This window comes from Manacus vitellinus, unplaced genomic scaffold (assembly GCF_001715985.3).
Source record: "Manacus vitellinus isolate BGI_N305 unplaced genomic scaffold, ASM171598v3 scaffold_29_pilon, whole genome shotgun sequence".
Classification (NCBI taxonomy): Eukaryota; Metazoa; Chordata; class Aves; order Passeriformes; family Pipridae; genus Manacus; species Manacus vitellinus.
The window spans coordinates 866,628-890,085 of NW_021940207.1; the positions used below are offsets into that span (position 1 = coordinate 866,628).

At 36.7% G+C, this 23,458-nt stretch overlaps 1 protein-coding gene across 1 annotated transcript in view; it reads right to left on the minus strand.

The window, feature by feature from the left end:
- Positions 1 to 23,458, minus strand: part of PEX5L (peroxisomal biogenesis factor 5 like) — a 100,027-nt gene that overhangs the window by 1,324 nt on the left and 75,245 nt on the right. Inside the window, exons 5-15 of the mRNA XM_018075028.2 lie at positions 20,308 to 20,419; positions 18,418 to 18,627; positions 17,219 to 17,345; positions 16,091 to 16,187; positions 11,137 to 11,232; positions 5,998 to 6,114; positions 4,920 to 5,063; positions 4,025 to 4,095; positions 2,649 to 2,846; positions 1,180 to 1,345; positions 664 to 821 (exon numbers count right to left, since the gene is read on the minus strand). Coding sequence (XP_017930517.1) covers positions 664 to 821; positions 1,180 to 1,345; positions 2,649 to 2,846; positions 4,025 to 4,095; positions 4,920 to 5,063; positions 5,998 to 6,114; positions 11,137 to 11,232; positions 16,091 to 16,187; positions 17,219 to 17,345; positions 18,418 to 18,627; positions 20,308 to 20,419 — 1,496 coding nt within the window. The remainder of the gene's footprint in view (positions 1 to 663; positions 822 to 1,179; positions 1,346 to 2,648; positions 2,847 to 4,024; positions 4,096 to 4,919; positions 5,064 to 5,997; positions 6,115 to 11,136; positions 11,233 to 16,090; positions 16,188 to 17,218; positions 17,346 to 18,417; positions 18,628 to 20,307; positions 20,420 to 23,458) is intronic.

Here is a 23,458-nt window from a genome sequence, read left to right on the forward strand (position 1 = left end):
AGAAGAGGGAAAAAAGACAGAATAGAGTAAAACTTTCTAAAGTTCCATGCCAGACTCGAATGCATTATTTTACCATGCAGTTCATCAGTCTTTTCATGTTGTTCTTGTTTTATTTTCATTAAACAGGTGGGGATGGCTTGTAGTAATGCAGAGCTGAGTCTATTCATACATCTGGGAGTACTGTCTTCATTGCAGCCTAGCTCCCCGTCATCTTACCTGTCTTAACCTGACAGCTGGAATACCATCCTTCAGTCCTGAAGGATATACTGCAAGTGTTTTTGATGACATTAACTACTGAAGCAGTTTAACATGAAATTTCCCTTCCGACAACGGGTTCTTATATTTTCTTTTACATATGCTCTTAAGCACAGGACTAAGTTTAAGTGCAAGAACAATCTCACTGATTATAATAGTACTTTCACTTAAAGCTAAAAAAATGCTTAAGCAGCTTGGTAGTTTTATTATGTAGAATTTGTGGCTATAAGACAAGTACTATTGCTTTGCAAGTACTTCATAAAAACTAATGACAAAATTTTACAACAGCTGAGATTGTGTAGCTATATTCTGATTACTTTTTTTCCTTAGATAGCTCCAGCCAGAAGACGAATCTTCACTTGGTAGTTATGATCCCTGACTTTCTGTGTACACATTTTTTTAACTTACCTGTATGCCCCTAGGTTGATGCAGCTTATCCCTAAATTGTATCTGGACCTAATGAAGCCAGGCTGTATTTCCAGAGCGCGTGTGTAGGCCTCGACAGCTTCTTCGCTGCGATCCCCATTTGCCAAGGTCGCTCCAAGACGGTTCCATAACGTATAGTCCTGGTGAGAAAATGAGTTTTTTCTACTGTACGTGTCAAAAAGGGACAGAATAGCTCATTTTTGCTTGCAAAGTTAGGAGGACTGCAGAAAATAACAGTGTTGTATCTTAATTGACACAGAATGTGAGGTTCTGACTCGTGGTCACAGGCAAATTTATATAACTATTACAATTAATCAGAAATTGGACATGTATAAATCTGCTTCTAAATGGGGCTGTCCTGTAATTAACGTTTCTATTTCAGGTATTGAAATTTTAATGGCGGAAGTGACATCTCATTAATAACAGCCTGATCGAGACAGGAGAAGGAAAATGGCCTGTAGAGCTAAATTTTTTAAAATGTAGAAGTAAAAAATGTACCTCTGGTCGAACAGTTAAAGCAGCACTAAATGCATCTATTGCTCTGTTAAATTCTCCATTCAGGTGAAAAAGAACTCCAAGTCCTGTTTGCAGGTCAGGGTCTATCATATCACCATTCTGGTGAGCAGCCTCCAGGTACAAGTCCTTTACTTCTTCGAGTAATGAGCTAGACAAGGATGAAAAAATAAAGATCCATCATACAGTTATTTACAAATATTTCAATATTGATTGCATAGCTGGAAATTAAAATCCTTGTAGTGGCTTTGTCAGGAGTGATATATTCCTAAAATTTGTAAATAAGCTTCTTCATCACGGCAAAGATCTACTTCAAGGTGGTGATGTAAACTCATGACTGGAATAAAAATTTCATCTATAAAATGAAGTACAACCATGAGCCCAAGTGAGATGACACGAAGGGTTATTAAAACTGTTCAGATTAGATGAGTTTCTCAGACATAAAAGAATTCCTTACTGGCAAAAACAGTAGTATTCTTAAGAGGAATAGATAAGTGACTAGCCAAGACCTTTGAAGAAAGATGCCAAAATATAAGGCTTCTGTACCCACTTCATAAAAAAAGGCTTCATAAAACCTTTGCACTGACAGCACCAGATGTCAGCGGGATGAAGCTGAAGTAGAATAACACACTTAGCAATTAAGCAGAACTTGCATATTTTATTTTTGTTCATGCTCAATTATCTTGTCAACCCAGGACTTGTAAGTGATAAGGGTAAAACATAAGGCCTGTCTTCAAAATGACAAGCAGTGAGATAGCCCAAGTGTTTTAGTTCTGCAAATCATGTTTATGCCTTTAATGACTTTATCATGCATCTCACTGTGCAGAGGTACTTGTTTATTGACCTCATGAAATCATGACGAAGGGCTGCCAACTCATAAATTATTATGTTATTTAAAATGGATGCCAGCTGAAGACAAATAAAATGACTATGCTGCCTCTTTGGTTAGAACCAGAACGGCTTTCAAACAAGCAGATGCCACCTCCCAGTATTTTCAGAGAACTGAAGCCGTGCCACACTGCAAAATGGCTCATTCCTCAATCCTAGTGGCTGGGTTGGGATATAGGAGAAACTATGAAAGCAGGAAGAACATACACATGTAGAGGAGGATGAAGGCCTGGTATGGATGTGGAAGCAGCTGAAGAATGAGGGTGCAGGATGTGGGATTACAGAGGCAGGAGGCAGGGTCAGAGGAAAGTGATGGGAGCTGAGGAGAAGCATATTTTTTTAGCTGTTTTATTATTTATTTTTAACTTCCAGAGATGGCATAAGAAATAAAGCCTTCAGTCCCTAAACCAAATGTCCTATGTTGTCTTCCCACTCCTGCCACTAGAGACACTGAGTATTCCATTACAAGGAACAGGCTGGGTTTATACAGAGCAAGGAGGCACAGCATGTACCATCAGTTCCAGTGATGTTGCAATTTCCACCATCAGGATTTACACTGCATTTACCTTTCATCTGCTGTCTTAGACATCCTCCTGTTAAGCGCTGGCGACCCTTTTTTGCTTCTCACTATATACTTGTATTTTGGATTTTGCTTTATCCAGTTTCTCAGAGCTTGATAGGCTTCCTGTTGATGGCCAGTATTGGTATAACTTACAGCCAGGGCCATCAGAGCTTTTAGATTGTTTGGCTGTAGTTCCAAGCACCTAGGCAGAAAATAAAGATATATTGAAACATTTTTTAGCCAAAGACAATTCTTGAATTCTTCCAAAATAATCCGTGTAAAGAAAACCACTCACACAAGTAAGATCTACCCAATAATACTTGTGAAAAGGGACATTGTCTTTTGTATGATAAGTGGATTATGCACGTGTATACACACATATGCCACACATTGCTGTGCATACACATATATGTACATAAAACTACACATAAAAGTTTTGTTTTCATCCTTCTTACTATGAGGAATTGTAGGTAGATTCATTTGTGTAATATCTGTCTAATAAACAAAGAGCAGCTTTGCATAATTTCAAGCAAACAGTTTAATACAGTTTTCAGCTCTACAAAAAAGTATGTTGAAGCCAAAATTTCTTCCATCTCTATGAATCTTCACAGTCATCCTGATTTTTCAGTTGTTTTCTTTGACAAAGCTGAAGACAATCACCTCAAGCATTCTTTCTCTGGTTGTGTACTACTAACTGAAAACAGAATCTCATCTATTTCGTGAACATTGCTGTTGCTTGTTTGAAAACTGGGAATGGGCAAGCCCTAAATCAGGCAACCCCTCGCATTTCTATCCAGGTAAGCTCATAAGTTACATATAAAGAAGTTGGAGTATCCTTAGATGAAATAACTTCATGGTTAACTGATGCAATTGGATATTGCTTCAAATGGAAACATAAAAGCCCATTACACAAAGATAATAATAATGCTGAGATTTTGGAACTCACATTTTACATGCAAGCATTCTGTGATATTCACATCTCTATCAACCTAAAAATGTTGTCAGTCTAGCATTCAGCAGCTGAAGGGAGCTGTCTCCAATTAAGAAAACCTCTTCATTAAAGGACAGACTACAGAAAACATGCTAAGTGGCTAGAATATCAAAAAGGCACTTCATTTGCATTATGCCTAATTCAAGTTTATCAGGCCATGTAACTTTTCTTAACTACTTAAATTACTAGGTTAAATATCGCACTTATTTAATAAAACAGAAATATTAATCACCCTCTGAAGTCACTTGGAAAGTTTTTATATCTATGTGAATGCTTTACTGAGCTCAATAAATGCTTCACATTCCAAGATAAGAATGACATTAAATATTCCCAGGTCTCTATTACCAAGTACTCATCAGACCCTTGATTTAGCACTGAACTTCATTTACCTTTGGAGGGCGACAATTGCTGCCTGCTCATTTTCATTCTCTGCCTGTGTTATACCCAGGAATTGCCAGGCCTGCAAAAATAATAATAATTTTCTTAGTTTGTTATATATACCCAATTGCAGAGTTACAACTAATATCATTGTTAAACACAGGGGTGATAAAAGCAGCAGATCTATCAGGCACTAACTACAGATTTTTCTACAGGGTGATACCAACAGTGCCAATCAATACAGTTCTGAATATCTTTGGGCCTGATAAATGTTTATAGTCAATGAATGCAAGGCTATTCTGTCAGTGTATGATCACATGCTGCTTTCTTAGATTTGAGCTACTGTACATTTTAATGTTGGTAGAATTTTATGGAAAATGATGAAGAAGAATTATTAAGTTGTATAGATTTAAGGGGTTCTAGAGGGTTTGGGGATTCTCTGCTTTTTGAAATACTACTGCTTAATTTAATGCAGCAGTACATTCAAAGAGCCCTAGATACTTACACTGTAAATATTTTTCACAAAAAAACAGACTTTACCACTATACTTGTTGAAAACAGCAATATTAAGAAAATTTATATAACTTTAAAAAAAAAATTTCAACACTTATTAAATCAAAACTGTTGTCTTTACAATAGCAGTGTTTACAAGATACTTCGAAAGCATCGGGATATGAAGGAAAGGTTTGAAGCATTTCAAACAATAATATTACAAAAACAGTGTCTCATCCTGTGAAGGACTCACTGTTGTCTGTTTAAAGTCATATACTAATTCAAAACTCTTAGAATTTAATCTGTTTCAGTCAATCATGACTAGTAAAAGTTTGAGCCCCCAAATCCTTCCATCACTGCATGCTAAAGGGAGTCCCCATTCCCTTTGTCAGTAAAAGTCTGATGAGTGAATACCTCTGCATCGTTGGGTTCTTGTAGAATAGCAGCCTCCAGGTATAAGATTGTAACAGGAAGGTCACCTTCTTTCATTTTTTTCAGTCCTTCCTCAAAAGCACCAGGCCAATCTTTGAAGGGATTGTCAGTATGGAAATAATAACCCTGGAGAAGAGAGATAATGGACCCGTGATGAAGCACTGTAGCAGGGAATGAAAACTCCAAAAAATTAAATAACTCACTATTTTCCAGCTGGATGTAAACACCCTTTGTTCTGTTAAAATGGTATGAACTCCCTCATGGAATTTCAATTATAGAAAGGGTAAAAAGGTAAAATGTCACCAGACATTTATGTTTCTGCCCTCTTTACTTTTACCTTAGCTCTGAAGTGATACTTACTGGTATTAATGGTGGGCTCTCCTACTCCCATCAAAGATAATGGCAACAACTCACACTGCCTGCAGTAGCAGCAGAGCTGAACCTATCATGAGCCCAGATATCCAACTGAATTGTAAAGAGCACACATCAAGCAGCTGACTCCCTGCAGTGCTTGTAACCTCATGTCTGCTCAGCTAAAATCCTGAAATCTTCAATTAACCTTCCAGATACAGAACAATGTTGCAAGCACCTGAGTTTATTTTAGAATTCCTTTAAATTTTGCCTTTTTCTCTTCTTGTCACTCCAGTGTAAAGGGTGTATGCTAATATCAGCTGCATAACAGAAATCAAATGAAAAGGTGAAATGGAAGGAATGAAGAAGAGAGACAGAATCTCTGTCATTTCTATCCTCAACAGTGTTTGAATGTTGCTGCCCAGATATTTTTATTTGGTGCTCTTCCTTAGGTGCCTGTCTTCAAAACTGCCCATAATCCAGCAGTTTGCTTTGTGAACTTTTCAGCACAATTCAGGCAGTGTGCAATTCTAAATGTATTCTCACTATGGCAAGGTCTTTTAAATCTATCCCACTCGTAGACAATTAAAGAAGATGAACTCTTCTGGGTAAAGTTAACTTCCACATCCAATGAACTTCCTTGGGATCCTTTGAATAGCTGAGTCTCATCTCAGTGTTGCACAGGAGGGATGGGAAAACTTGGTGTTACCTTCTCAATGGTTGAGATGGTGACTTGCCCTGGAGTTTCCTGGTTGTCTGAAATCCAGTTTCTGCGAGCCATTTCTTCCCATTCTGCCTGCATTTTGTCCCAAAACTCCGTGTCTGACTAGAGGAAAAGGAGAAAAACAGAAAATGAACAACAAAATCTTTGAAACAAACTGGTAAGCTTTTAATTTCTTTCTACCAGTGGTCTGTCAATTTTGCTGAATGGTATTAATTCTATTAATAATCACACTGACTGAAATGCTACAGCTCCTGTTTGGAATTTCATACAATTAAATTTCATCTCTTATATTGGAATGCATTTTGTCAACAGAAAACTTTTTATCTCAGAGGCAGCATATGTCATATTTGAAGCAGGATTTGCAGCAGCTTACACTGCATCTTATTGATGTTAACAGCAAATGATTACAGAAAATTTGAAGGAAATGAATGTTGCAAGTCTCTGACCAAAGAAAAGGAAGAAAAAAAAAGAAAAATCAACTAAGTGCATATGCTAAAGAATAACAACAGATAAAACAGTTTAAAAGAGAACGAACATCTCACTTTTTTATATTCAGCATTATTTTCAGCTTTGTGAAAGGGAAATGTCAAAGCTCAGTATATATATATGTTTATATTAAATTTTTACTTCTATTTTTCCCACAGAAATTCCCTATGAATCAGTGGTTTGGAAACATATCAAATCATATTTCTGCAGATAGTAAGCAAGCATATAAGTGGGTTTAGGTCTTAAATTCTGCTGTTTAATTACATATTTTTAATTCCCACAGATGTTCACTGTGTTTATACTCCACGTAAAAAGTCAATGAATTGTTGTGCATTCAAGTAGCTGTGTTGGATGTCCATCTACAGTGAGTCAAAAGGAGAGGGAAAATGCAAAGAGCACATCCAGCATGGGGAGTTTCTGAAACTGGTGTGGCAAAGCTGCACTGGGCAACTGGATCAGACACCACTCTGGCACCTGATAAAATGCTGTAATTGTGCTGTGACAAATCCCAGTGTCAGTAGCAGAGGAGTTTAATGTCCTTGAGGAAGAGGAGCGTAACCATCACACAGCCTTTGGCGAAGGCCTAAGTCTGTTCCAGCTGCCGTTAGTAGCAATTTTTTCATTGACTTCAGTGGCAGGAAGGTTAAATTAATATTGAGCATTCCTGAAGATCTGGCTTTGCACCAAGACTCCTAGGCCTAATTTTAACTCTGCTACATCACTGGTACCAATTAACCTCATTTCAGTGTTTTTTGCTGCCTTAATGCTGGTGAATTACTTTGGATGTACCAAATGTTTTCAGACCAGTTGAACACATTCAACACATTCTCAGATCATCTGCAGCAGTTAAGTGGAATGACAACCAGGAAAAATGTTCATACCATCTGACTACTTCCAAGCAGAAAATTCTGCATATTGTCAAAGAGGCTATTTTTACTCTTAGTATTTAAAAATATGCTGAAGCACTTAAACAAATGGGAGGCAAAATATTTCCAGGCTCTCTACTTCCTATTATACAGTGAAAGGAGGAGAGGGGTGCACTTTTTCAATATTGCTGGCTAAATTATAAATTTACCTGTTTTCATGACTTTTAGAATTTTGCCTGTCCTGTAGTGTCAAAAAATAATTTGCAATATTCCTCTTAGACCAACGCATAACAAAGTAAGTTTCTGTCATTTTTCTATGAATTACTGCATCAACATACTCTCTGATGTGAAAGACACGGTTAAACTCATGTGCTTTTAACCAGGTAAGATTTCCTTAGCTGATACCTTCTCAAAATGAAACTTGAAAGTTTTAATAAAATGTAGAGACAAAAAGTTATATAAAAAATTGATATACCAAGGCAAAGATTCCCATCATGATTTGAGAGAGTGACAAATAAAATGCATCTTGATGACTCAAGTTCTTAGTTCCCAGGCACATCTGAAGTGATGTCTAAATAGTGAGACAGGAACACTGTAGGTACAGAAAGGACTGATACTCATGGGAACCACAAAGCTGATGATTCTAGACTATCTGTTCCTAGGCTAGAAGAAATTAATCCCATCTTTTCCTGCTATTGTCACATAATTTATCTGTAATATATTCTGATGCTTTACAACAGTACATTATACAGCAGATGGTTCAAGTGACATTGTGTTGTAAATAAAGTGATGCTGAGAAGGACAGCTCAAAATTTCTTATGCATAAGCTCATGAAACAGTGTGGCATCTGCAATTTAATCAGGGAAATGTGGAATAAGAAAATAACAAAACTGCTTTTTTTTTCCATCTCTGAGACATTTCTCAGTTGGATGTCTTTGCATTTTCTTGGTTTTATTTCTATTTATCCTAATCTATCACCACCAGAATGGCAGATGATAAAAAAGTTGTTTTAACAGAATATAGGTACAGGATGGACCTGAATCCCCAGGTTAGCATTTTTTAAAAATTCAAAAGTACCAATTTGTGGTAAAAAAGAGCTAATTATTAGGAAAATTACATTAAAACATAGTTCTTACTGCAATTGGGAATCATGAAGATAAAAAAACATGAGGCAAAACCCAAATCCAATTTCCAGAAGAATAGAAAAGGTAGTGAGGTCTGCAAGAACCCGATCACTGTGAGGGAATATGGACCCTCTCTAGTAAAAAAGCTATTTTACTTACTGCTTTATTCTTAAAAGATTCCCCAATGGCAGACATTGTTAAAACTTCTTAAGAAAGAATTACCTCACAAATCTTCATTAATCTCAAAGTCTGACATCTTAAAACCATTCCCAAAGCTCTAAAGTGAATACTGGGTGGAGTATAAAGTTTGGTGTCTTCATTTACTGAATTGTTAATTAATTCCTTTTGAACTAGGCCACAAAGAACCTGAGATTTGCTTCCTTTTCTTGATCAGTTTTCTGGCTAATCTTACCACTTGCAGCTTTCCCTATTGAAGAATATTGCAGAAACATCCAAAACGTAAAAAATGAATTTTTGAACTGTATCTGTTCTCCGCTTAAGAAAGCACTAATCTTTCTGAGATGGGCTCCAATTTATTTCAACCATTCCAGCTTTCTTACCACTTCATTTTATCTAGGATGGAAATTCAGCTCTTTTCATATGCAAATGGAAATAACTGCTCTATAAGGTCTTGAAGAATCCTTTCCTTTACATTTTAACTACCTGGTCCAAGGTTCTATTTTAAGCAAAAAGAATAACTTTAGACTGCCAGCTACACAGTTAGGGAAACATTTAATTAGATTCCTTTTAATAGCTGTTTTTGAAACTACTTTAAAGTATTTCAACAACCTGTCTCTATTGCCTCAAAATGACCTTTTAGTCTGCAAGTTTTTTTTTTTATAAAATATATTCTTCTCCTTCCTTTACTCTATAAAGCAATTCAATAATGTCATGTAACTTGTTGGACTCAACTCATTTTTCTCTCTGAGTGTCTGGAAACTCCCCATCACACACAGTTGCTGGCAGTTGCAACAGTACTGACATCATTTGATTAACCACTAACGCCAAGATGTTCATCATCAGATTCCCTGGGTTGCCATCACAGGTTGCAGCACATCGTGTCCCACCTTCAGGATCAGTCTGCAGTGCAATTAGGAACACCTTGAACATTTTAAGCAGTGGTAATTTGAAAACAAGTCTCTCCTTTCACGCCAGGAGCAAATGTGTGTGATGTGTGACATCAAAAACATCTCCTGTGCCTCAGCAGCAGTTGTTTATAAAGAACCTACTTGATCTGGAAAAAGCAATGCAGGCAGAAAAGACAAGAAAAACACCTTCAGTGTTTAGTTTATAAAAGAGCTTAGTTACTGCTTGTGTCCATTTTAACCTTGTATGCTCAGACAAGATTTTTTTCTCTGTGCAATAAAATCCCAAGAAACCATAGTAGAAACCATGCCTCTCACCATAGCATATAATTAAAAACCCCCTACAAATCAGCTTAATTTCTTAAAAAAGGAAACTCTGTTTCTAGCTAAAAGCCAGTATATGAATTAGGCATAGGTTTGTTTGTAATCAACCAATATTAATTTAGAATAGTTCAACTGCCAACACTGGAATTGGAATGGTATAAAAACTTGAGTAAGGGGACTATTAAAACACATGGCTCAAATTTAAATTGAAACTCAAATAACCCTAAAGTGTTCTAGATGGTTTGGAGACTAATGAGACTTCAGTCCATGCTAAAAATAACGAGTTTTGAGGAATCGGTTTCACAGCTTCATCCTTTCCACTCTAAAAATTCATTTCAGTGGCTGTTACATAACTTAGCCTGAAATTCTGTCCTCAGTGGAAGGCAGCTGTCTTGGCTCTTTGTGGTGATGGGATTTTGCAGGGTTACCAATGGAACCCACGACATTTACGAATCAATGCTCCAGATGATCCTCCAGGTCGGTGGTTATATATAATTTTTTATTGAGTTCTTTTAAAAAAACCTGTATTCCATCTTGTCTCTAGTCAGGATCAGGATTTCAGTTGGGATTAGTGGTATAGGAGAACACTCAAGAGATGTTTCAGATGTTGGAAATGTAGTTAGTGAAAAAACAATGAAAGTGCACTAGGAGAACTATCCAAATAGCTGCACCTTTTCAAACCAAATTGATTTGCCAGGAAATGAGAATATTCCTGTGCTTAATGCTCTGCCACTTGTTGTAAAAATGTGAAAATGGTGCATGGTTACTGCTACATGTGCAGTCTGCATTACAGCAGGTAATTGTACTGTTTATCAGGGATTCTGAATTCAGGCTCCCCTGGAGAGAATTGGTTTGTGTTTGAGCTTAAATAGCTGAGTGCACACGTTCAGTTGCTGGGGAAAAATATTTCCCTCTTTTACTTTCAGTTTGGATGTACTTACATTTATGGGGCATTTTTCTTTACCCACTTGCTATAGCAATAAAAATTGAGCTTGAAAAGTTGGTTCTGTCTAATCTCAATTTATAGCTAAGGGTTGGTGTTTGTTTATTTGTTGTTTGTTTTTTTTTTCTTTTAAATGAGATAAAATGCTATTTTAAATTAGAAACTCCAGGATTTGTGTCTTTTCGCTGCTTTAAAGAATCCAATCCAGTTCCAACTTTCTCCTATGCTTGTGCTGCAAGATAAACAAGAAATCTATAGAACATTAGCTGAAAATGGAACAGTAAATGAAATAATACCTCAACAGCTGCCTTTGCTCTTTCAAATTCCTCTTCCAAGGAGTGATTTCTGGAGAGAAGAGGTGTTCCCCAACGCTGCTCCCTAGTTGATCGTGCCTAAAAAATAAAAGAATAAATCAGAAAAGGATGATAGACTCTCTGCCACATTTCTGAGTTATTTCCTCAATTGTCCAGAGCCCCAAATGGCCTTTCTCTTGGGGAAAATTAGTTGTTTCCCTACATGAATTCCTCTGAATTTTCTCACACCATAGCTAATATCACTCCTGATGGGAAACAGAGTAATCTGTCTTTTCCAGATTTTTCTTTTCACTTGGGATGCCTGAAAGATAAAGAGACATCCAAGAAAAGGCAGTGCAAGAGCTGGACTAAAAAAGGAAAGAGCTGACTATTTTATATAGGACTTTTATCTTCATTGTTCCTTCTCCTGCATTACAACTGTCTACTCTCCAGGAAGAAAACATCTCATTTCCCCTGTACATTTTGTAGTTTTCTTTCAGGTTTTCTTTCAGGATCACATTGGAGAACTAGGTTTGCCATGGATTTCACTGGAGGAACAAATCCTTTTCACAATCAGCAGCTCTCCTGTGCCTTACTATTGGTCCCATCGGAGGCACACAAAGAGTTTTTCCCTGTTCTTTTATTAAAAGCAATTTTATTATTTCATTTTTTTTTTTAACAAAAGGCACTGTACAAAACCAAACAATGTTTAGGGATGGCATAGAAAGGCACAAAGTGGCCTAATCTTGCTAAATAGAGCTCTGGCTGCTAATCCTTTCCCTCGTGTTTGTCAAGAGGTTAAACTCATTAGCCACTTGCCTGCCCATGGTCCCAACTGCATTAATTTATGTGATTATATTTCTGATGACTGTACTTGTAATATTCAATTTCAATGAGCCACACTGCTAAAAGACTAATTTTGCTCGCATCAGGCTCATTGGGCTGTATCTGCAAATGCTGGTGTGTGCTGTGCTGGGATGAAACATCCAACACGCTCCTGGGTTCTCACACACGTTGTGTCTGTGGTTGTACACATGTTTTTTTACCCAGAAAATGGCACTCATCTGTCAATCTAGCCTTAAGGTTTCTGTACTGTTCCTGAGCCGTTGGTCTCTCAGGCAGAGATTGATGAGTGAGTTGTACACTGGGTGGATGATACGCACAACAGTACAGCACAAATTCTGTGAGAAGCACAGGCTGGTGGTGGGCACTGTGAGTGTTATTCTGTGTGGGCTTCTGGACTTTGCTGTGACAGGAAGCACCGAGAGTCCACACTGAGGATCTGTTTCTGCTTTCACATCTACTGCCTCTGGTCCATGTGGTTTGCAAACTATTTTTTTCCCTTGCTGAGACCAGGAAGAGATTTCAGGTTGTTACTGAAAACATACCAAAACCCGGTCCTACACACAAACCAGTTGTTTTACTGATTAATAGAATTTGTGCAGAAGAGAGAACTGGTTCAAATCATTCATTTCTTTACATATCACACTATGGTATTTGTCACTCAACATCCACAGGATCAAACTTATGTTCTACAGAGAATAAACTGAGGTTGTCTGGAATTCATGTCCTTGAGGAAGGTGCTCATATTTAATTTAAAGTTATCAAGAGACCTTAATGATATTTCCAACTACCACTTCTTATTTTTCTCCAGTAGTTTAAAACACATGTTAGTACTCCTTATTTTCTCTGTAGAAAGATACTGATGATTTTAATAAGTTTTTAATGATAAAAGGACATTGAATAATATAAAGACATTGCAATATTAAATTATCTGATTATGAAACATCTTTTTCAGATTTCCACCTTTTTTGAGTTCGCTTTTACACTCCCTCTTTATTTTCCAGAGCCATACAGACAACCAAAATGAACCCTATATTCTAGTACCTGTCTTGCTGTTTCTCTATACTGAAATCAGGTGATCTCCTGTTTCCCTTCTACACATTTCTGTTACTCCAGTGCCACACAGGGAGCCCTCATGCTGACATTCTCATACATTCTGAGCCATTGATTCTTTTCAAACTGCCTTCCAGCATAGTGTTGTAAGTAGGGCCTGCATTCTGGCTCTGAAATGTATTGGAATACATATTTATACAGATGTCTTTGTCACCAGCTCATTTTTTCAACTCCCTTATTTACATTTTTTTCATTCCACTACTGTATCATAAAGAAATTTTCTCAGGAGTGGCTTGCATATTTATTTTCAGATCAATAATTCTGAAAATCACAGTTGCTCCTAGGAATCACAGAAGAATCCCCACATGGTTACATTTCCTAGTAAGTAACTACTGCTCTTGAGATCTAATGTTAGCCAGTCTTAATCTGTTTAATGCCTTCTCAATTCTTACTGTATGGTGCCAATTTTAAAATCAGAATATGGTGTGTTAATTCAAACGTCTTGCAGACTATCACACAGCAACATTTATCAACTTGACCTGTAATCTGATCAAAGAATTACATTTGTTTGTGTATTATAGGTGAGCAATAAAATATCTATAATGCCCAGGGGAGCATTTAAAGAGCTACAACATGAGCAAACTTAATGTACAGACAATGGAACATATTATCTCCCTCTGCAGTTTGTAATTATAAGATGAAAAATAAGCCTTCAAAAAAGCCCCAAACACTGTAGGATATCTCAGTACTAATAAAAACATAACAAGGAACTTTCCAAAATGGCAGAGAAAAAAAAGAACAGTGCCAATGCTGTTTAAGAGTTAATAATAGGTAAAGTATGATGTGCAAAAATGCTGAGAAGCAAGACAGCCACATCCAGTGAGAGCCACCATGAGAGCATATTCCAGCCTTCCAACACATTTCTCCCTTAGTAGTTCAAAGCTTGTCTTTTGGATTTTGTATTGATACAAGTTCTGGTAAACACAGTTACTTTCACTTTGAGGACCTAAATCTAACATGTCAAAGATGAGTGATGAGGTGATTGCCAGGGAAACTGCTGATGGAAAACTGCAGTAAGTTTGACAAGATGGGATATTTAGGCTATGGCAGAATGTGTTGCATATGCAAAGGTTACCTTTAAATGAGATAGATAAAACCTATAGAGGACAAAGTATGGAAAACATATGCTTTGATAAAAGCTGTAACGTGATTTCTTTTACAAGCACGGTAAGAACTCGGTCAAGATCAATGAGCCTGTTTGCTGGGAACTGACAACTCTGGCAGTCCAAGTATAAGCAGGATGAAGCTGGCAGTGAACAAACCCACTATATTTCTGAGTAAGCTACCCAGAATAAGAACTCAACCTCACTTTAGGTCATTTTTCTGCACCACTAATTAGCAGTTCAGCATTTTGTTACTTGAATGGATCATAAGTTTGAAAAAAAAAGCAGGTTATGACAAAACAAAACAAAAAAATCAAAACATGAAATATACCAAAAAAACAGATAAGAATTTTTTTCTCTGCTTCTTTTTCAAGCTGGCTTATTCAGCTTCATGGTTTTTTTATTTTGAAATATCAGTCATTTCACAAAGCTGTATGGAGCCTCAACTGACTGCTCTTAGACTGAATGAAAAATGTGGATTTTTGCTTCTGCAGTTATTCTAGTGGAAGATAAACAGGAAATAGACCATAGAAAGTAGAGATGTTATATACTAAATTTGCAACTGCTTTTACAGAGAGCCACGGTATTTTAATTCTGTGGCAGTCTACTTGATTTACATCTTGGTTGAGCACAAATATTCTGGAATTTAGATCTATTAGGCTGAGGAACAGCCTCCTAAAAATGGGTCAGAGGTACTTCAAGATAAGATAGAGAAACTATGTGAGAACACATCATCCATTTCAAGTGGATGATATTGTGCAATAGATCTTTTCCATTAATAAGAAGTATAAATCTATTGCAGAGGAAGAAAAGATATCATACATTACAACTACAGTGAGACTTTCCAGAGGGGAAAAAACCCCTCCTGCTAGTAATGTAGAGATGGTAGGGAAGTAGGCTTTTTTCCTAACAAAAACACAGAAATGGATCTGATAACTTGGTTCTATTTCTATTTTCTTCAAAGAAATGGTGCATAATTTAAGAAAACACATTTAGCATTTTAATGTCTCATTTTTCCATTTTCAAATGAGGCTATTATTTTCCATTAATTTCCAGATTTTCCATCTGACAGAAGGTTTTTGAAGTCCAGGCCTAAAAATAGCTGTGGAAGGGAAGACAATTATTTTCAACTAAAAGCTAATCCACCAAACAACTCTCTCTTACCCTGGCCAGTGGCAATGGCAGAAATCCCTCAGTTAAAAAATCAGAAGCAGGAAAGAAGATGTGTAAGCAACCTGATCTATGTGAATGCAGATCTAAATCTATGTTTGTACCTGTTTGTGCATACATACATACCAAAAAATATACAACTCTATGCAATAATTGCTTACAGCTTTAAGTAATAATTGCCACAAGGTCCTGTCCAATATACTGTGACAGTGGAGTTGGGCAAATCTACAAACCTTCTGCCCAGAACCCTCTGTACTAGAGTTACTTTTCCTGCAGGAGAAAGTCCTTTGGCCACACTGCTCTCCCACCTGTGGAGATAAACTAATAATGAACATTGGTCTAATGATTTCCTCAACCATTTTCCAATTCTGGGGATTCCTGCTTGATCAAGAGACTTTGAGAACAGATATGTTACAGGGAGAGGGAACCATTAGAAGTCTGAATTTTCAGAACTGGTTGAAGAGAAAAAAGATGATGCAGTAAATTGTTTGAAGTTTTTGTCTTTGTACAGGAGGGTCACAGTTCACTGCAGTATTAAACTCTGAATGGTTGAGGTGCTGACATATGTAAGGTATTTTCACAACATTAATTTCAAAGAGGTGTGAAGATTCAGAGGTATAAATATTTTTCTCTGATGATCCTGAAAACATCCCTTAAATAGTTGTCCCAGAATGTGAATGGTTAGTGGGACAATTTTTCCTTGCCTTTTTGTTGTCAAATCTCCTTACCTGTATTGCAGGTGCAAGTTCTAATTCTGATGTAGAATCAGAGTCCAAGGCACTCTTGACATTAGTCAGCTCAGACTGTGATCTGTTTTCTGTGGACCTAGAAACAGTGCATTTACACACTCATCACTGAACAGTAAGACACGCTGCTTTACATCTTTCAGGTTCATAAACTCACACACCAATTAATTAGGGTATTTATTTTAACTGAATTATCAAAAGGTAGTTATCAAAAGTACATGGACCCTTCTCAGTGTTCTCACTCATACACTTCTATTTCATATCCAGGCAAAACAAGGGTAGGCAATGACACAAGACTGTACCTGCAGTCAGTGTCTAAGAATCAACTACCACTATGCAGGAATTCACCTTGGCATATGTGCATTTTCATGCCACAGTATCCTAATATTCTTTCTTCCTAGAAAATGAAACCCTGTAGACCAAAATCAAGGCAACCAAGCAAAACTTGTGTCAAGCTCTAAGTTAATGAAATGCCCAGAAAAAGGGGCAGGTTAAAATACAGGATAAGCATCATTTGGTCAGAAACCTTCTTCTAGTGCATGAAAATGCTGATTATGGCCATGCATAATGTGGAGAATGAGTGTTACTTACACATGAGGAAGGCAGCAGAATTAATCTGCATTAACTGTTCCCAAAGGCAAAGTCCAATTCTTCCCTCATTTGCAACCCCTCAAGTTTAGTTAACTGTGTGAAAGGGGTAGCTCTTGGCTTGGATATTTTATGTTGCCTCTTTCAGTTGTGTCCTTGAGGCAGCAAAGCCAAAATTCAGTGGATATCCAGTGAGTGTCAGATCACTGCACTGCCAAGGTTCCTGTTTTATTCATTTTACTCACGTTTGTAGCTGGATTTGGATCATTGCATGTCTCTGTAGAATTCTAACCACCATTTATTTAGTAATTGCACCTGCTGCTTTTCACAACACTAAAAATTGCTGGCAAAATATCATTTTAGTGTGTACTTCCTTATGATACATTGTCCAAAATGTGTGCCTGAGCACATTTAGTGTAATCATAACAGGTTTAATGATATGACTTGTCATCAAGAAGGCATTTCTGTGAATTAAGAAAGCTGGAATGGAAATATTTTTGTAAGGAAAGCAAAAAGCTGTACCATAAAATCTCCTTTGATGGAGCTCTAGATGATGATGATGATATTCGCTCTGCAGAAGGGTGGACCTTGCTACTCCTGTCTCCATGAAAACTGACATCATCCCATTTCTCTGGATGATGAATATCAACTGGAAAATAAGAAAAGAAAATATGAATCTTTTAAAGAAACTACAACAGAAAATTTTATCTCGTCTGCTAAATGTACGTTATAGAGAAAATGGTGCCACCAAAGACTATACTTTAGTTAAAGTCCAATATACAGAAATGTTTTGCACCTTTCTATTTGATATGCTGTGAAAATATTTGGAAATTCACAACATTTTTTCAAAATCTATTAGCATTCATGGTCAGAATGTCAGTGTAACTCTTGATTTAAAATCAGTGATTTGTATGTAATTTAGTTTAATTGTAAAAATAAAAACTTTTTTAGAGACTACCATTTAAAAATGTAGGCAACCGATATTATTCAGTCATGTGTCAGACTCACTGTGCAAAAATCAGATGTTCAACTCCTGTTTGAAGAAAAAGTCTCTAAAAGAATTTCTGTGCTGATGAATGGAAAGTTTGCTGCCTCGGTATAAATTACATTTACCTTGCAAATTCTCAGTTGCAGGGCAAGTAATTTAGTTTGGACAGAACTAAATTAAATTCACCTTTTCCAAAGCTTGTCGATAGATCAGGCTTGGCAGGATATTGAGTTGTTTTGGGGATTTTTTTTCAAGCTGTATAAATATATCTCTCTTGTCAAGAATGGAATTTTTTCCCTCGTATGCATAGATACAGCAGTATTTACAAATGTATTATGTATTTCTGACATCTGCAGTTCTGAAAAGGCCGTCTATGTATGGGCTTCCTCTCATTTTTGTCCTTTCCCAATTTCTCATCATACCCCTATAGAATTTTCCACCATTTGACTCACCCTGACTAAATTCTTTTATTCAAAGAAACCTTTCAGAGCTTTATCAGCACACTTGGTGACAATTTAAAACGTATAATAGCGAAATGTAAAAGGTAAACTTGAAACTGTTTCAAGTTTAAAGTGCTTCAATTAGTTTATAAAGTGTAGCAAAGGTTACACACTCTGCTAGAACGTGGTGCAACAAAAAAAATCTGGTGTTGCTCATAATTTTGTGATAATAGTCAGGAGAAACCTGTGCTAAGAAAGGCTATGGAGCACTAATAAAATAGCTACACTCTTACCAAAATCTAATGAAGACTTGTCTGCAACTCTGGCAGCCTGGACTTTCTGCTCAGAATCCACACTGATAAGGTCAGGATTGTCTGTCTTCTTTCTGTGAGTTGAAGCTTTTAAGCCTTCACTTCTTGATGGATTCTCTGATTTCTTTGCTTTGTTTTGGGTTTGTAAGACAGGTTCACTAAGATCCAAGAGATCCAGACCTGTTGATAATACTTAGAGACAAAATGTTAAAATTTAATGTTGTTTTAATTCAAAAAGATCCCTTTTAAAGATTTGCTTAAATTGGGAAAAAACATTTCTGACATGTTTGCATTTTACTAGAGTAGGTGTGTGTTTCCTGGCTAAAGGTGATGACCAGCACATTAAAATATGGCTGGGAATTTCAGGTGCTTAACTAATGCAGTTTAATGGATTTGCATAAAAGGCTTCTCATCTGAAAATCTTAAAGGCATCCAAAGTCTTAAGGCTGTGGCCTTCACAGATTTTCCTCTGTTGTGAGGGTTCCCTGTACAATTGAGCTTTGAGATAAGATTTGTTTTGATTTATGATTTATCAAGTACTGGTAACAGCTGCTTAGGGCATTACTGTTGTACCACGTGCCATTTTGGAAAATGCAGGAGTAGATATCTTCCTGGGTTCTTAATTTAAAAGTTGCTTAAAGAATTACATTTGAAAATCCTTAGCATGTAAAATATAGGAAAACTGTCTTTTTATCATTGTTTTACAGGACAGGTGTTTTTTGACAAATCAATTTGTATTATCTCTTGCAGTGCTTTATCTGTGTTCTTGGCAAATGACTGAATTTCATCAATCTTCATAGAATAAGAAATTTTTATTTTGCTATTACATAAATCTAACACCCCTCCACCCCTCAATCTGGTAGATATTCTAGGCAGCTATACAATATATAGATACTTTTTTACAACAAACACCATTCTTAAACAACCCGAAATAGTTGTATTCATCCCTGTAATATCTCTAGCGATATATAAAAGGAAAAAACATTATTTACAATTGCTGTTTAACTTAGTGTTCCAGTTTTTGTTATTAGAACTTGCATACTGCTTTAGACACATATTAATTACAAGTGAAGATAATCACCCAGCTGTCAATAACTCGTTTAATAATTTACATGTCTATAGATTTTAATTAAATGGCTTCTAACAAGCAGAGTCATTTTAAGAGATAGCAAGAGAACACAATGGTGTTACACTGATTTTATTGAATCTCTGCTGATCTGCTCACCTGCATCGATTACCTTTGCACAAATACTGAGTGGGAAGGGACCAATTTCTGAAAATACCTCCAAAGGACAATATACATCAAATAGAATTCAGTATCATTCAAAAGGCTTTCAGAATTCACTCTTACTTTTTCTCTTCTCTACTATCTCATTGAACACAACGGAACTGAGAAATATATTAGATCCTTTCACTATTAAGGTGCCCAAACTCAGCCTGAACAAATTGTTTTGATATCTCTTCCCTTTTCCTTTGCTATCTCATCCTAGTTTTTATTTTAAAGTCTTTCTAGAGTAAGGAATGGGTTTGGTTAAAATCAGACTAAATGTGGCTTTCTCATTGGTTAACTTTTGCAAAAAAAATTATTGAGAATTGGTCAAACTAATACATACTTTTGTGAGACTTAAACAAAGTGCTTTTCTTTCAGCCCCAAAGATCTACTGGAACTGATGTGGTTTGAATCTCATCATATTGGCCCTCAAATGTAATGAACAAAGTTTTTTTCTATGAATAGTTCAGGCAATTATAATTTAATACTGGCTTGTGATTTTGTGCGAATAGTAAAAAATCAAGAAACTACTTGAAAAAATGTGCTCTAAATAAAATTAAATTATTTCTATCTACTGAGGGGTAGTAAAGAATGTTTTTTACCTGCAGTGTTTGATGTTACAGGCCTTGCCACAGCTTCTGGTTTAGTTTCACAGAGAAAGTCATCAATGGAGGGGCTCAGGAGGGGTCTGCTTTCCTGTTGCTCATTCACCAGCTAACAATAAAGAACCCTGGGTCACAGAATGTTCTTGGCATGAAGAATTAAAAGAAATAAAACACATCTCACAACATCACGTGCTTTATTTTTGACTGTGAGAGTAAAGTGTTGCAATTAGATGATGCACAAATATATCTGGCTTTAAAATAAAAAGAGTCCAATTGCTCTTTTGGGGCAAAAATTACATTCCAGTTTTACAAATCACACAAAAATAAAGCAGCAAGATGATTTTTCCTTAGCAGTTATTGCATACTATTGCTTATAGGGCTAAAGTATACAAGGCCTGATGCAACTCCCTTCAAATCCATGGTGAAGTTGGCCTTCTCTATCACCAGGAGACTAAACAGGGCTTTTTTAGTATTTGGAAGTGGCCTTTTTTTTTCCCCACCAGTAACATGCTTCCCCACAGAACTCCCACAATAGCATTTCATCCAGCAAATATGCATTAGCCCATTAAACAATAACCCGCTGAGACAGAAAACACTTCTCTGCCATACAACGACATGTGAATGACAGTGGATGGAGCCTGGTGAGTGTATGAACTTCCTACACGAGCTCTGACTTTGAGAAGACTTGCAGTACAATTTTTATTTATGAGCAGTTTTCCAGTTTTGTTCTGGCTGCATGGATGCATTGGTTTTCTGCTACCTAAAAGGAGTCTCTGCATTACAAGCTATTTAATGTACTAGGGATTAAAAAGAAAAAACAGTAGAAGTCTCAGAAACAAAAGTCTCCTCTTTTCCATCTATCTCTGACTGGAGGATCAAGACCTAAGCTGAGTTGGAGGGATGCCTGATGGTGTGTCCTGCATTTACTGTAAATTAATAATGGAAATAGTGGAAATATGTTTTCCCTCTGTTGCTTTTGCCTGGAGTACTTTCAGGTTTATTTTTCCCTCTCCTCTCTCCTTCTTGCCATTCTCTTCTCACTCTCTTTACACTGTTGAATTTTTGGAATTTTCTCTTAGATATATTTGAATTTTAAAATTTAGGATGGACTAAAACTGGCAAAAAAAGGTATTTACTCATCCTCATGTTTGTTAATTACCGACATTGAGCTCAGGATTACCTCTAAGCTTAGATTCACTGCTGTTCAGTACCTGATTTCTGTATTGCAAAGTTGCAACAAAATACCCGAGCTATTGAAATAAAAAGTCCACTATTTTAATGGATCAAACATTTAAGCTGGTACCTAATGCTGACTAACTCTGTACATGCACAAATGCATTTGCCCAGGACCTTGAAACACCAATTTACATGAGTGCCATGAGAGACAGGTGAGTGATTGCCTGCCCAACTGTGGGCAGCACAACGTGCAAATATGGGCACTTCATTTAGAAATCTGGCAATGATGCTGTCCCAAACTCTACATCTATGTGTACTTAACCCAGACTGCAGATGCACCTCACCAGTGACTTAATCATGGGGGGTTCTAACTCGAAAGCACCCAAGATCACTCACTGCAGAAGTGAAAAATAGAAAATCTTAAGACCAGATGGAAAGGCAATTTATTGCCCAAAACTCGTTGTGGACATAAGAGGATAAACTCTGGGAAGACCAGCAATAATAATAAGAATCAGTGTTGTGGCAGGGAAGGAGACAAGAATCAATAAAGATCTGAATTTTTCCAAGATCCAACTGAAGTATGAAGTTTGATAAATAATTTTTTTTATTTTCAAAGATGGTTATCACGTCCTTAGAAATTTCTTTTTTACAGTGGTTGTAAGAAGAAGACCCACTAAGCAACAGGCATTCATTAGTTTGATACCAGCAGTGCATTGTTCAAAACCCTTGATAAAATTCTACCAACAAACTGAAAGAAGATTGGTGGTAATATCAGCTTCATCAGCAAACAGCAAGATTTAATTTTTACTAACTTGTCTCTTTTTTCTGCTGCATTTACAGCAGTTTTATTTAGCTATAAAACAAATAGGTTCCTCTTCTCTGACTCTCTGACTTTGTGAACAAATACACTAAATTCATCAGACACGGGCCACCCAAATGATCAGCAGAATAAAACCCACATTTTAGAGGTGACTAAAAGAGTTTGACTTGCTCAGGCTAACAAAATGAAGATTGAGTAGGCATATAGTTATTCTTCGTGTATACATAAAGGGAGAGTGGTTAGATGACATTGGAGGAGGAAAGTTATTTCAGCTATAGAGAAAGGCTGGAATGATAACAAAGAGCTCTAAACCGACCATGAATAGATCTGGTCTGGGAATTAAAAGAACCTATCACAGCAGTGAACTATATGAACAATATTTTTTTTAGGGTAGAGGGACAAAGTGACTTTTGCCAAGCCTTGTACATAACTCTTTATGGTGTGATTGCTTTTGAGAAGTGGACCGTGACCCAGAGGATCCCTCCTAGTCCTGTGTCCTGTGCACCCATGACTAAGGACTAGAAGCTGTATGAGTGTCTAATTAAAGGGCTTATTCCTATGAAAAATAATCTGTTTTCAACTGAAACATGTGGGTCAAAACAGACAGCAAGTACATAATCATGTCTACTAAATCTCAATAAACACAAACTATGTATGTATAGCAATAGAACAAATTGGAAAAATACTATTTTGTTGTGAGGCAGACATTTAATGATGAATTAAGATCTTAATAAGTTAGAGTGTCATGAGCTGATATTTTTTGTGCAGGTAAGTGGGCAGTGGGGTAGGTTTCTGACATTACTCTGTAATCAATGCCACTTGTTAAGCCCTTGGTCTCACACTTGGAATTTCATTTTGCTGCCTCATATATTGTACCAAATTTATCCCTAGTTTAACTTTGCTCAAGTTATTAGAGTTTTATCAGGCATGAATTTCGAGTAGTGCTATAAAAGATTCATGAGATGAAAACTATGATCTATATTAAACTAATAATTTATGGTTCTTGAGCACCTTTCGGGTGAAAATCACAGAATGCTTTAAAACATTCATGAATCAAGCTTGGCACCACTGCAGAGCTGAGAAGTATTATCTCTGCGTTGCAGATGAGGGAAGTAAAGTGAAATTAAGGAAGTCACCCAACGTCGCCAGGTG